Raw genomic sequence first — 13,579 nt, forward strand, 5'->3', positions numbered from 1 at the left:
TCACCTGCAACCAATACAGCCAGTGCTCTAGGTCTCAGGTCTGCAGACACCCTATACAACAGTTAATGCTCTGCCAGTTGCTGGTGTCCAAACCCAATTGGTTTTTTGGGTACTATCCAGTAGGTCAGCAACTACAGGCATGTCTGCAAACTTTGGTTGGGAGTGGTGACCGAATGGCTCCAAAGCATGTGTACAACTATTTGTTTATCAGCCCGCTGTTATCAGTGGGGACGGTTACATGGGACATCCTTTTTTCTCCTCTCCTACAACAGATGGCTCTGGAGAGTTGTAGCTGGAAGTTATTTTGGTTTCCCTCCTGCAGAAAATAGTTTTTTAAAAGACAGGACGTAATCGCTACTCACTTCCTGACAGTGTATTTAGGGGAAAGACACTTGGAGCAACTTGAAAAGATCTTCACACACGTACACGTCGGTGGCGGGGAAAAGGTGTCACACTGAGCAAAACAAAAGTGAGAACCTCAGTGATGATAAGTTGCTCCTCTGCTGGGATTTGACGGAGCCCAGAGGAAGCAGAGGACACACACTGAATAGATATTTCCTGCTTGCTGTGTGTAGTGGGCTCGTGTTCAGTGTCATGTTGTGAATGAACAGAGGAACCTAGTAACGATACGTGCCAATATCGACGAACTGGAGGTACGGGATGTGTCACATCCTCTGGGCTGAAAAGCAACCCAGGCTGAGATGCTAAGGTGAATTTCAAGGTTGGGCGTGTTCACAAGCAGGATTTGGGTATAGTCCTCTTAATTTAGACCCTCTACAAACAAAACCCTTGTTCCCAGGTTACTAATACCAGGAAATTTGTTGACACTTTACTGATACCCATATAAATCTTCGGGAACAAAGAGCATATTTGGATCTGATGCTAGCTCAGACATCCCAGAAACTTCCCTGTGTTACCTACAGGTCATTAGAGCTGCACCACCCCATGCAGCAGATGGTGCGGTTCACCCTGCCACCTGCTGAACTACAGATAGCCTTAAACCAGTCTTGATACACTGACTTGATGTGACCTGCTCTGCTGTCAGAAGTTCTGACTCGGACAGCACAAAATCACTACAATCCACAACCAAAATACACTCTTGATTCCATGCAATTCTACTGGGCTTGAGGGATCTTCAGTGATCCTAAATGGTAGGATTTGCAAAGAGAGAAAAGGCCATATACCCCACAGAGCATGACTGTCAAGATATAAGTGCTGCTCAGCAGGGTCATTCTTCTCACTGCAACTACCATAAACAGCTGAGGATTTCTTGTTCCTAAATCAGCCCAAGGCAATAGCTGCAAGACACCATGCTTTCAAATGCAAAATATATGCTTCCATTCAGTGGGGAAAAACAGCCTGCCTGGCACAAACAGGCAACTTTGCAATAACAAGCAGTGAGCCAACAGCACGGGAGATAGGCAGCTGGTCCAGAATCCCAGCGTGGGTCTTGCAATAAGGGTGGGCATTCTGCAAGAGGGTTTTTCCAAGCCAGCTCCCACCTCCAAGAGACAAATAGCAGTGTGGGTGTGTGCAGGTATTCCCCAGTGAGGGTTGGTAGAAGCGTGCAGCAGAATACAGGGACCTCAAAAACATGTTTGGACAAGAGTCCAAAGAATCTGAGTGTCAGTACTTAAAGTCCCCAGGCAGGAGTGGCTGATAATCCCTTTCCTGGGTCACAGCAGAGCCGGTTGGGCTCCAGGCCCTGACACTGGCAGCTCGGGAACAGGCTCACATTTCTGTATTTGTCGATCTGCCGTCCTTTCTTGGCTGCCCCGCAAACCACCATCCACCTGCCAACTTGGCAAGCGGGCGGATGGCACTGCAGAGCCTGGAAAATACAAACGCCTCCCAGGCGGTTTCCAGGGAAGCTGGAGGGAGAAGCAGTCAGGAGCCGCGGGGCTGCTGCCAGCTCTCTGTGAACCATACGACGAGGGCAGCCGTGAGTCTCCTCGGATGCTGGGAGAGCCTGTGCTTCCACGCAGCGCTGCCGGCCTCCAGACAGCGCTCATCTGCTCCAGCCCTTTTCCTATGATACAGCCAAATTCTCCTGCTGCTTCCAGCTCTGAGTCCCAGGGAAAGCAGAGCAGCAGCCGGAGAACCCCAGTAGCGGGATGGCTGTGGATGGGGCCATTGCAGGGTGAGCTCTGTGCTGTGCCTGCCCTCATTGCTGCTTCCCTTGGGAGCACGGTGGCAGGAGGACATGGACATTTCTAGGCGCTGCTCACCTTCTACATTCTGTGTTGCCAACCCTGTGCTGTTCATACTGAGACAACCAGCTGAGAAATCCTCCTTAATCCCTCCCTCCTGTGTCCTCTAAAAGGCTGAGCCGGGTCCTTAAGCCAGGGAGGCTATCACAGCCACCATCACCGCACCAAGGACGCACAGTGCCAACCCAGTGCCTAAGCCCAGCACTGCTCAGCCCCCGTCCTGCAGGCGTGAAGGCCCTGAGGGGTTATGGTTCACAACCATCAGGTTGTCCCCTGATGTGGGGATGGGGACAGCACCTGACCTGCCCAGCCTCAGCTGGCTGCAGCCTGCAGGGCCAGGGGAGATGGGTAAAGGATGGTTTGTTTACCATTGCGAGGTAAAATCGACGAACTCTGCTGAGAATTTGTCTGCTGGGAGCTGTGGCGACGGCTCCTCCACCACCTGCTTGAGCTGCTGGAAGGGCGTCCCCCAGGAGTCGTAGGGAAAGCGCAGGATGGCCAGCTCGATCTGAGGAGACAGCACCCAACCTCAGCTCAAGGAGACACCCCACGTCCACCCCATAGGATGTGACAGCCTGTGCTCCCACCCATGCACCCACACCACCCATGTAGGTTTTTTTAGCTCTGCATAAATACATGGCATCTCATCACCCCACCTGGCCTCAAGGCATCACAACTTGTGTTTTACATTCCCCAAGTACACAGGGAAGTCCTGAGGAGACCCAGCAGCCTCCATATTCGGTCCTCTCCATTGCCATCCTGTTACATGTCACTGGGGAGAGGATTCAAGTTAAAAAAAATACAAAGCCATATTGCAAAGGGTACCTGTGCTATAAAAAGGCAAGCCGATGGCCTCCCCCTAAACACTGCATCTACTGGTGTGCAATAGGTATGATCAACACCCAATGCCTCCTCCTCTGAGAAGACTTTACTGAGCACTCAGTGCTGGGAGTGCTGTTTCAGATTGGAATCCAACCTGCTGCACAGATGGACACTATTTCCTTAGCCCATGCTGCCATCTTCCGGCAGCCTGAGGCCACCACAGCACAGCTTGTCCCCATCAGGGTGGCACGCTTCAAGGACAGCCACAGGTTGGACACCCAATGGTTGGCCAACGTTTGGACATCCCCAGGGACCAGTCCTGCCATGCCAATGCATCCAAAGCAGCAAGGACTCTGCAAAACAGCTCCATCCCACTTACCCTCGACCTTATCATATACTTGCTGGTATCTTGTAGAGCTGTGTACCCTGTCCCACCCTACCACATTCCCAGGGAACCACTGCCATCAGTGTCAGAGAGCTATGGAGAGGAAAATGAATACACAAGCCAAGCCTCCAGCACTGCTGCAACCCCCAGATTGCCCCATCATTGTGATCTCCCTACCATCGTGATGCCCAGGCTCCAGATATCAGATTTGACGCTATACCCCTTCTGGTTCAGCTCCGGGTTAATTCTTTCAGGCTGCAAAGAGATGTAAAGCAGTTAAGAAAGAGGGATGGACCCAGTGCAATGCTTTTACCCAGAGCTTGCTGACCACAGAGGGGTCTTTCAGCCCATGCTGCAGCTTGCTCCCTTGGCCATCATGGCACCAAATGCAACCCTATATCCATGTCAGTAGGGGCAACAGTGAAATGGGTCACCATAAACACATGGTACCTGCACCAGGGAATGGGGTGATGCAGCTGACGCAGCACATCTGGCACAAAAAGGCCTCAGTTCCTCAGGCCTGTGCTCACTCTGTGTATCCACTCCACAGAAAGCAAGTCCAAAGGAGTGTTTTCCTCCCAGGAGAATACTGTTGTCCCCATAGGGCAAACGGCTAAAGTGCAACAGGGAGTAATTACAGAGCCTTCTCCAAGGTCATGGGGAGGCAATAAGGCAGCAAGAAGCTGTGCCCAGGAGACCTGATTTGACCTGTGAGATCCACCTCTATCTCTGCCCCCTTTACAAGCAGTTTCAGGGATATGTCTTCCAAAACGAGGCCTAAGGACGGTCTGATGGCTGATCCTTCCCCCTTCAGGATGACCTGACACCCAGGCTCATGTTCCTCTGGCTGTCCTGCAGCAGCTTGCACATGCAGCTTTTCAGCAGCTCAACTTACAGCCATGTAGGGTTTGCATCCTGCATCCATGGTTTTAGCAACCGAGTCAACGAGGTAACCGCTAATTCCAAAATCGCACATTTTCACCTGCCCCTGCGTATTGATCAACACGTTAGAGGGCTTTACATCTGCAAGAAGGAACACATAGCACAGTCACTGTCACGCATGGGTGGTTGAGACAAGCCAAAAAAGCCAAAGAGCTTCCTATCAGCAGAGGGCACCAAAGGTGCCCACACAAGCCCCCAGCATTGCACACACAGCAGAAGCCCAGCTGGCTGCATGGACTGCACATAAAGGCGACTGCCTCATGTTGTACTGCCTGTTGCATGTCCTGCATGTGTCCCTTCACTTGCACGCTCCTCTCACTGGTTTGGGGAGGTGGGAAGAAATCCTGTATTAAGCCATTATATCCCAGCAAGCCAGGGATGGCCACAGACATCAGAGCACTCAAAGAGAACAGCTCTGCAGAGCTGGAGACATCTCTAGGGGAATGTCTGTGCAAGGCTGGAGCACTGGTGAGCCCCCAGTGAGGCTGTTTTCTTGTCAGGACAAGGAAAACCCATAGGGCAAAGATGACAGGCAGACAGGAGGGAGTGCATAACAGTGAGGGTCACAGTGGAAGAAGGAAGCAGTAAACTGAGATGAGGATCAAGATTTCAGAAGTGGCCTCTAAATTTAAAGATCCCAAGCTTGAAGGCAGTGTTAACAGCAGCAGGAGTGTGGGTGCTCCACACCTTATGGAAATCAGGCGAGCGTCTCAGCTATTTATTACTGCCAGATTTATCTGCTTCCCATTACAGCCTTGTAATCTGTGGTGCCTTTGTGTTTGCATAATGGTGGTTATATTCACCATCAGCAAGGGAAATTAAGGCACAGAAAGAACCCAAAAGTGAAATCCAGCTCGGAGTACAGGAGCTTTCCTGCGCAGTGGGGAATCCTCCCTGCCTGGGCTATTCCCAGGTGGAATTTCAGCACAAAGTCCATTTGCTGATCTGACTTCTATGCCCAGCACAGACTTCTATCTTCTCTCATCCCAGGACTGATCCTCAGTAGGGCACAATCTTGACACCCAGAAATAAGAGGTCACTTCTGCAACAAGGTCGTCTACCTACATGTGATGAACTATGAAAAAGAAGAGCTGAAAAAGGAGACAAGAAGCTGCTTTGTGTCCTGCTCTTCAGAACTGAGTGGGTTACAGATTATTAACAACCACTCTCTCCTCAGTGTTTTGCAATCAAAAGCCTCAGGTAGCTGAGATTCTCACCCATCTGTTATTATCTCAAAATAAGACGGTTTTCAGTGGAAATCAAACAAACAAAAATCCAGAAGCTGAGCAGCATTTTTCCACCCACTGTGAACGACACAGAAGGCAGAACTCAACCTCCAGCCACATACACTATTATCTGCAGAACGTGACCACTTGTTGGAGCTGAACCTTGGACACCCCTTGGCCCAGCAGTCACACTCCAGAGGGCTTTTTCCTCCACATGACAAATTGAAAATGATCCTTTAGAAAGAAAGGGATCAAGCAGCAATGCTGCAAATTTCTTTCTTTCGTGGCATCCATGAGACGCAAAAAGAGAAATGCTTAAAGAGAGTATTGAAGAGTTCACTTGAAGCTATGTTCTATGGCTCTATGTTAAGTATGGAACACACTGCCCAGCTAGTCTTTGGAGAAGCCCACAGAAAGGGATGGGGATGGTTAGGTCACTGCCAGAATGGAGAGGCCCGCAGAAAGCCTGATCCAGAGCACAAGAAAAGTCAGAAGAAAAGTCTGCTTTAATTTTGCAGAGGTGGTGAAGCACACCATGGATTCAGACCACGGATTAGGGAAATGTAGTCCAGAGCAAACAGCCCTTTCTCTGCCAACACAATCAGGCTGGAGCCCACTTCTCCACTCCGGCTCCGGCTCCAGCATGGAGTTTTTAAAGAGCAAATCAGCAGACATTTCTTCTGATGTGGCTTTTGCTAGTCATAAGAGAGAGCATCTGGGGTACTTTGGGAGCCCTGCGCCTGGCTGCGAGGCCAGCCCTTGGGAGGCTGATAGGACAGACAAACAGCAGCACAGACTGGCTCTTACCTCTGTGGATCACGGAGAGCTTACTGTGTAGATGTTCTAGTGCTTTTACAATCTGAAAGAACAAATCTAGAGTGAATCACAGCTGGCAGCACTGTGGTGGGGAGACGATGCTGACTGCCTTCCCCCCCATCCTCATTGATCCTGCCTGGAGGGAAGGAGCTATGTCTCTCCTGTGTCCTGCACCCTGAGGTGACAGAGGGTACCCAGGGATCTCTCAGGGTGCCAGAATCCTAATGGGGAGGTAGAGGAGCTGTGGGGTCCTCCCCACACCCAACACTGTGCCACCTCTTAGAGGCAGTGTGCACAGGCAAATCTGGGGGTATTTATGGCTTATGAATGACATCACCCAAGACCAAATACTGGAAGCCACCTAGAAATGTCCATATGGGCTGGCTTGTGGTCCTTGCCCAGTGCAAACACTGCTGGGAGGCTGGTGATGCAGGACTTGGCTCAGAAAAGAAGCATCCTTTTCCTTCCCTCCTTGCCCTGCTCATACTCACAGAGACGGCTATTTTCCCTAAGATGTCCTCAGGAATTGTCAGGCCTTTGTCAATGACATGCTTGTAGAATTTGTCCAGTGAGGTATCCATCAGCTCCATGCAAATCCACACGTCTCCCTGGAGGATAAAAAAAAGCAAATATCTGCCAGTGGAATGGATCACCCTTTCCTTTCATGTCCAATCATCTTCTTTGGCACTGTCCTCCTTTGCTGTTCTGTTTGCCTCTGTCACCTAAAAGTCATTCAGCAAAACTGGGCTGGACATTACCTTTCTCATCTCCCCAGCTTCAAATAAGTGCCATCCACCTTCCCTACCATTTAAGGTTCGTTTTCTTCTGTCTCTTCCCAAAGCAGACTCTTTGTAATTTAGGAGTCCTGAAAGTTATCAGGACTGAGGTTCTTACGTGCTCAGCAAGAAATAAGTGTAAATGACAGACCTTCAGCTCGAGGTTGAGCAAATTCCAATTTTACCATACCTCATATCTAGTTTAAACCCTTGCATTTAGAGCAAGCCCAGGCAATTCAGAGCCTAGAGGATCACTATCCAGCATAGTCAATGTGCAGGGTGCCATACCTCTCGGAATAGTGCTCCATAGAAAGTGACAGTGAAGGGGCAATCTACTGTCCTCATGGAGATATCTAGATCCATCAATAACCTCTTCTGCTCTTGGCTGTTCACCGTGGCTCGGATGCGCTGGAACACAAAGCAGTTTAGCATTGTCTGGCAGCATTTGTCACCATGCTGCTGAAGCTGATGGTGCCCAGGCTGGGCACCGTGCCTTAACATCATGCCTTCACCCTTTGTCACACCTCTGTCACTGGCACATCCCAAGCACAGCCACCCAAATGCCACAGAAGGCAATGGTGGATGAGGAGGTCTCCTCACCTCAGCCCAAAATGCAGGTGGTTTTGCTCTTCCATACAAATGTCACCCTTTTTTACAACAACCAAAAGCCAAGATCAGTAATGATGGAAGTAAACATGGCTTAGTGGGCATGGTTGTTATGGGTTGGTGGTTGAACTAGATGATCTTAGTTGTCTTTTCCTACCTTAATGACACTATAATTCTAAGATTCCACGATTCTATTCAGTTCTACAGATGCAAGCAATAGCCTGAATGTCCCTTCCATACCTTCTTCAATTTTCCCATCATTCTCAAAGAGGTCTTTTGCAGTATGGTGAACGAGAAAGGAAAACACAGAGCATGGAGGCCCTGAGAACCCATCCCAGCATCAACAGCAAGGTCTAGTTGCAACACAGGAGCTAAGAATTTCCTTTCAGTTTGCTCATAGCTTCCAGTTCTGCATCTTTTTTTCTTTTGCCTTTTTCTTATTCTGAAAGGAAATTTGAGCTAAAACTCAGTCCTGTAAAAATTGGCCTTTCCCAAGGTACAAATATTCCCATGACTGTTTCCTTAAGCTGCAGGCTTATGAGTCAAAGCTGCTGTTATGAAAACTTTTCATAAGAGCATCAACAAACCTGTCGTGAAGCAAGACCCCACTGCAGCAGACAAAATGTGGAAAAACAAAAAGCCAACAAAAATTCCCCATTCCGAAGAAACTAAAACAGCGCCAGCTGAAGAAAATGATCTTATGCGACTGAATTTGCAGCGCAGTCTTCTTTATAAGCATTGTGCAGAGGTCTGAACTGAGGGTATTTTCATGCTAGAAAAATACATGCATACTCGAAAGAAATGATGGCAAATTGTTTCTAAAATGATGCCTGAGCTACAATTCGTATCATTCTTCAACACATCCTCTTTTTTTTTTGTTAAATGGGGTCCAAATCTATCGAATATATGAGTCAGCACTCCTTGCCCCTGAGATGAAAGAAGATTCCAATTGGGAAGAAGCTGACCCAGTCAGGTGTGCATCAGAACAAGCAGGACTAGAAAAGCGCAGGGTGAGAACTGTGTCCACACACAACACACACACAAAGCACGGAGGGTCACTCTACCTTCACTGCCATGATCTGCCCACTAGGCATGTGCCTCATCTTCTCCACCACCCCGTATGCACCTCGTCCCAGCTCGGAGATGGGCTCCAGGTCATCGGCTTTCACCTCGAAGTTCTGCAGGGAGAAAGCAATCAGCAAGAAGATGGCTGCAAGGAGCATCATTCCCCTATAACCTAACCCTGAGCATGGAAATTGATCTCAATTGGGTACCTCCCCATCTGCTCCGTGAGGCTACGAACAAAACCACGGCCTCCAGCAGCTGTATGGAGGATTAACTACTTCACAGTAATAAGCAGAGCTCTGGGGTGGGTGCAGGAAGAAGTGCTCCGTGGTAGGATGCCACCTGCATCCTCCCACCCCTCACCTGCAGCCTCCCCATCCTTTAGGACATTAGGTGGAAAACCCCACAGCAGCCTCCCCCCAGGAATTACCTTCAGTTTGCCTGTTTCTTTTCTTACATTTCCTCCTTCCACCTCCTCCTCCCCCCAACAATCAAGGAAGCATCTCTGATTCATTTCAAGGCTTATTTCTTCAGACCTGCAGATGGCCCAAAAGCCAGCCGAGTGTGCCCCAACTCTAAACCACAAAGGATTTATTTTCTCTAGCCTTGGAGGTCTCCTTCTGCTGGCCTTACACAAAGGATGACTTTGTTTGGAGCCTTGCATTTTAACCCGCCCTTCTCCCTTCTGCTGCAATACTGTGCAGCAGCCCTATTTCTTTTTTTTTTTATTATTATTGTTATTTTATTTTTTGCTTATTATTATTTTTGGATCTTTAAAATATGCTCTCGCTACTAAAACCAGCCATTCTGTTTGCTGAACGCACCACCACATCAGTCAATCATCCTACAGAAAGGAGCTGGTTATAATGAACTGATTCACAGCACATAATCCCACACCGCTTTTTGCCTGCGCAGCAGAAAAATCCTGCAGCCCAACCCGTGCAGGCACGGGCCCATACACTGCTTTACTGTGCTCAGGCTCCATCCCCTGCACAAGGAGCCCTCCTCAACGTTTCTGTATGATTTAAGCATCTCTGACTGCCTGACACTGCTGCTACTGTTCCATAGGACCCTCTCCAGGAAAGCACTTTGACGTGCTCCGAGCTCTTCAAATTAGCAGGGAAGTTTAAAGGGAGAAGGGGAAAGTGGATTTCTCCAGGGATTGGGGTCAGTGTAGGAAGATGGGAGAGCATCCTAAAAGAGCTTAATAAGTGATGGGTCCATGGGAAATCCAAGCCATGGCACACTGACATCTCTGAGATAACCACACATCTGCATCCATAAGAAAGCCTCTCTTCCTCCATGCACAGAGCACGGGGAGTGCTGGGATGGATGTTCCCCTTCCCTGGGACAGCAGGGAACAGGGATTTTCCTGGAGCTCCAGCAGCAGCAGTGCTCTGCCTTGGGCTGCACCTCTGTGCTCCAGAAGCATCTCACACTCTTGTCCACCTCCCAGCTCCTCCCCATGCCATGGAAAATACCAGATCCAAAATGAAAGAAAAGCATCCAAAGATAAACGACATAAAATACCGCTGCATTAGTATTTCACTTCATAAATTTACTCCCTGACACTGAGGCCTATCTTTTGCACCTAATAAATTTATTGCCCAGCTTTCAAGGGTTTCGCTGAATGCTGCTGGGCCATTTTCTCCCATCTAAATAGCTGTCTTTGGTTTTGGGTGGGTTTTTTTCCTGCTGTTTTTATAGCATCAGGTGGACAGGTTTCCATGCTGTCAGAAGGATTCACTTCCAGGACAGGAAGATCTACTCTAAGTTAAGACCCTTGAGGAGAGGGCCTCTAGTATTAGCAAAGGGAAATACTTTGGATGAAGGCTTTAAATCAGCAAAGCAGATGAAAAGGAGAGTAAAATCTGCTGCTAGCAGTCCCTTGGATTATAATGGATATTTCCAGGGGATTAGCTGCACCTTATCCAGGTCAAGGCAGGAATTTCCAAGGAGGAAAACACAAATGGGACCCAGGAGTAATGGGTGAGCGCTTGAGTATGGTCAGTATCAAGGACCACTAGCAGGGCATTTTGCAGCTGCACATTTAAATAGCTGGTGTGTGCCAACCTGCCCTATTTTGGCTGCAGTTAAGCAGGAAGCAATGCCAGCAGCAGCCTGCCTGGAGCAGGAGGGTCATCTGTCCCCAAAGGTCTCATCCTCACCATAACCCCCACGCTTACCTCCTCGCCAATAGAGATGCAGGCTTTGGAGTCTAGATCCCTGGGTGGCCTGCAGGAGAGAAAATAGAAATGTTCCTTAAAGGGCCTATTTTCCCTCAACAAGTATTTACAACCTCCAGGCCATCCCCTTACAAAGCAAACCAGCAGCCCTCACACCTAGTGGGTGTCTTAGCTTTGCTGGATCAATAGACACAGCCAAAGTCCACAAAGTCATCCCAAAAAGGTGTCAGGAAAGCAGCTGCTGGAGCTGTTCCCCATGTGGGAACCCAGAGATGTGCTTCTCCAGCAGGCTGGGATTGCAGCCTGGTCCTAGGAAAGGCAAGTGAGGTGACAAGCACCAAATCTCTGTCAGCCCGTATGAAATATGGACTAAGTGGGTATAAAGGTCAAAAGCAAAAGCTGGTTTCCATTAATCCTTTCCAGAAATAGCAAAGGCAAGATGGGGAGGGCTCAGCTTCTCACCACATCCTTCACCTTCTCCTGGGGAAGGGAAGGTGCCAGCTCTGCACTGCCAGGGATGGGGCTCTCAAGGAACACCTTGTTTCCAGCATGCAGAACCGACTGTCTTTGCCAAAAACATTGCCCATGCCATGGACAGAGCCCAGGATCTAAGCTGACCTGCCCTAGTGAACACAAAAATTGGGATCTCAGATTTCTCATGGTGTGCATTCAAAGGCTGCTGCTCCATAATGCCCAGGGACTGCCTTAGAGGTATGGAGCTCCAATCCAGTATGAGGTAATGGGCTGACAGAAGGCAGTCCTCAAGGAATCAAGCAAGCCAGGCAGGTTGGAGCTGCAGAAAACTGCCGTAAAAACACCATGTTTTCTTTTGCAAGGCTGAATAGATAGGGAAAGGGAGGTGGTTCTATGCCTTGACCAAATCAGTCTGGGTGGAAGAAGTGCTGCATGTGTTATGATCAGATACCTATGATATTTTCCTTTCCCTGGGCACACCGTTAAGCAGCAAACGAGAAACAACCCATGGCAGCGACAAGCAGGGTGCAATGGGGCTGCACCAAAAATACAAGGGTTGTTAATTACAGTCTTCTCTAACGGTGCCACAGTGAACCCAGGCACTGTCCTCGGGCAGGGTCCCATTACCCAGACCTGCAGGGTTGAGCCCCAGCAGCACTCCAGCAAACACTGGAAGGCAGCTGAGGCCTGTGGTTTGCTTTTTATTCTCTGTTACTCTATGATGACTTACGTGGAGCTCGTCTGTGGTTGCTCAAATGCTTCTTTAGGAATTTTCAGCCCAGGGTTTCTCTTCTTGCCTATGAAACAAGAAAGAGGCAGAATTAAAAAGAAAAGCCTTTTTTTGTTGTTTTGTTTTGTGGGAGGGTGGCGGTGGTTAATTTGTGAAATACGACTTGCCTATATTTGTTGACCTTATTTAACATAAATGCCAGGCCAGGCTGGTGGTGTAGACTCAGGGCACAGAGTTCAAAACATAAAGTGCTTTTGTTCAGCAATGCTTCACTTAGACCTGCACAGTCTGGCTGCCAACTTGGTACAGAACACAGGCAAGAGCTTTGGCAAAGGCGGCCCATGTGAAAATGCATAAAGAAAGGTATTTCTCCTCCATCAGCCCTACCCACGTAGAATCCCTTCAAACGTTTCTTAGACAGATTTTAAACCATTCCAGATACGTAGCTGTGAATGCCGGCAGGATTAAAAACCTTTTTCAAATTGAATCTGAAATGTCCAGAGCTACATTCTGACTCTGTTCAAACTGATGTTTCACCTCTCGGTCATTAAAGTTGTGCAAACCCCAGCAAAAATACAGCAGAATGAAGTTTGCAGGCTTCAAAGTCATTTGTTTCTGTTCACGCTGACCAGCCAAGCCGTTTCGAGCTGGATGCAGCTCAAGCTCTGAAACAGTTCAAATGCAGCCTCTGCTGGAAAGGGGGTCCAGCAGGCAGACACCAGAGCCAGGCAGACAGAGAAACACAAGAAGCTTTTTATGACTAAACGTATACAGCCACACTTTGACGTGGGGTTTTGAATCCATGGATAGAATGACCTGAAAACATAAGTCACGTCACCAAAACCCCAAGGTAAACATCTGGCTGTCTGGGTGTGTAAGAAATCCCCAGTCCCCCCCCCCCAAAGAAAGGCACAGGAATCTAATTTAGGCACCAAACATTTTCAACCTAACAATTTATATCAATTACTCTTTCTTTTAAGCATGAGCTTTACTCTTTATTCCCAACACTCTCCTTCATGTTTGAGTTTGTTTTTCCCCTTGACACAAGCTCGGGTTGATACAAGTGTGCACATCCCAGTGCCGGAGGGGAGCTAGATCAAAGTGCAAAGCACCCAGCTCTGAAAATGACCTTTTTGAAGCAATTAGTCAATGCAGACTGCCAACTTTTTGGTTGTTGTTGTTTGTCTGTTTGCTCCAAAAGACAAGACTACGCTCGCTCCGCTTGGCAAAGGAGCAGTTCCAGGATGGGACGGGTTGCTGCAGCCCAGCTGACACCTCGTGGGAAAAGCATTCATGGGAAACCGCCGTGCACACTTGCTATTGTTGCTAGAAATGTGCAGA

General features: G+C 48.7%; 1 protein-coding gene across 1 annotated transcript in view; it reads right to left on the reverse strand.

Moving 5' to 3' along the window:
• MAP2K6 (mitogen-activated protein kinase kinase 6) overlaps window positions 1-13,579 on the reverse strand; it is a 41,902-nt gene that overhangs the window by 13,330 nt on the left and 14,993 nt on the right. The window contains exons 2-10 of the mRNA XM_015879960.2: window positions 12,239-12,305; window positions 11,035-11,083; window positions 8,848-8,961; window positions 7,466-7,585; window positions 6,893-7,009; window positions 6,393-6,444; window positions 4,313-4,440; window positions 3,595-3,672; window positions 2,579-2,718 (exon numbers count right to left, since the gene is read on the reverse strand). Coding sequence (XP_015735446.1) covers window positions 2,579-2,718; window positions 3,595-3,672; window positions 4,313-4,440; window positions 6,393-6,444; window positions 6,893-7,009; window positions 7,466-7,585; window positions 8,848-8,961; window positions 11,035-11,083; window positions 12,239-12,305 — 865 coding nt within the window. The remainder of the gene's footprint in view (window positions 1-2,578; window positions 2,719-3,594; window positions 3,673-4,312; window positions 4,441-6,392; window positions 6,445-6,892; window positions 7,010-7,465; window positions 7,586-8,847; window positions 8,962-11,034; window positions 11,084-12,238; window positions 12,306-13,579) is intronic.

Source organism: Coturnix japonica, chromosome 18, assembly GCF_001577835.2.
Source record: "Coturnix japonica isolate 7356 chromosome 18, Coturnix japonica 2.1, whole genome shotgun sequence".
NCBI classification, from domain to species: domain Eukaryota; kingdom Metazoa; phylum Chordata; class Aves; order Galliformes; family Phasianidae; genus Coturnix; species Coturnix japonica.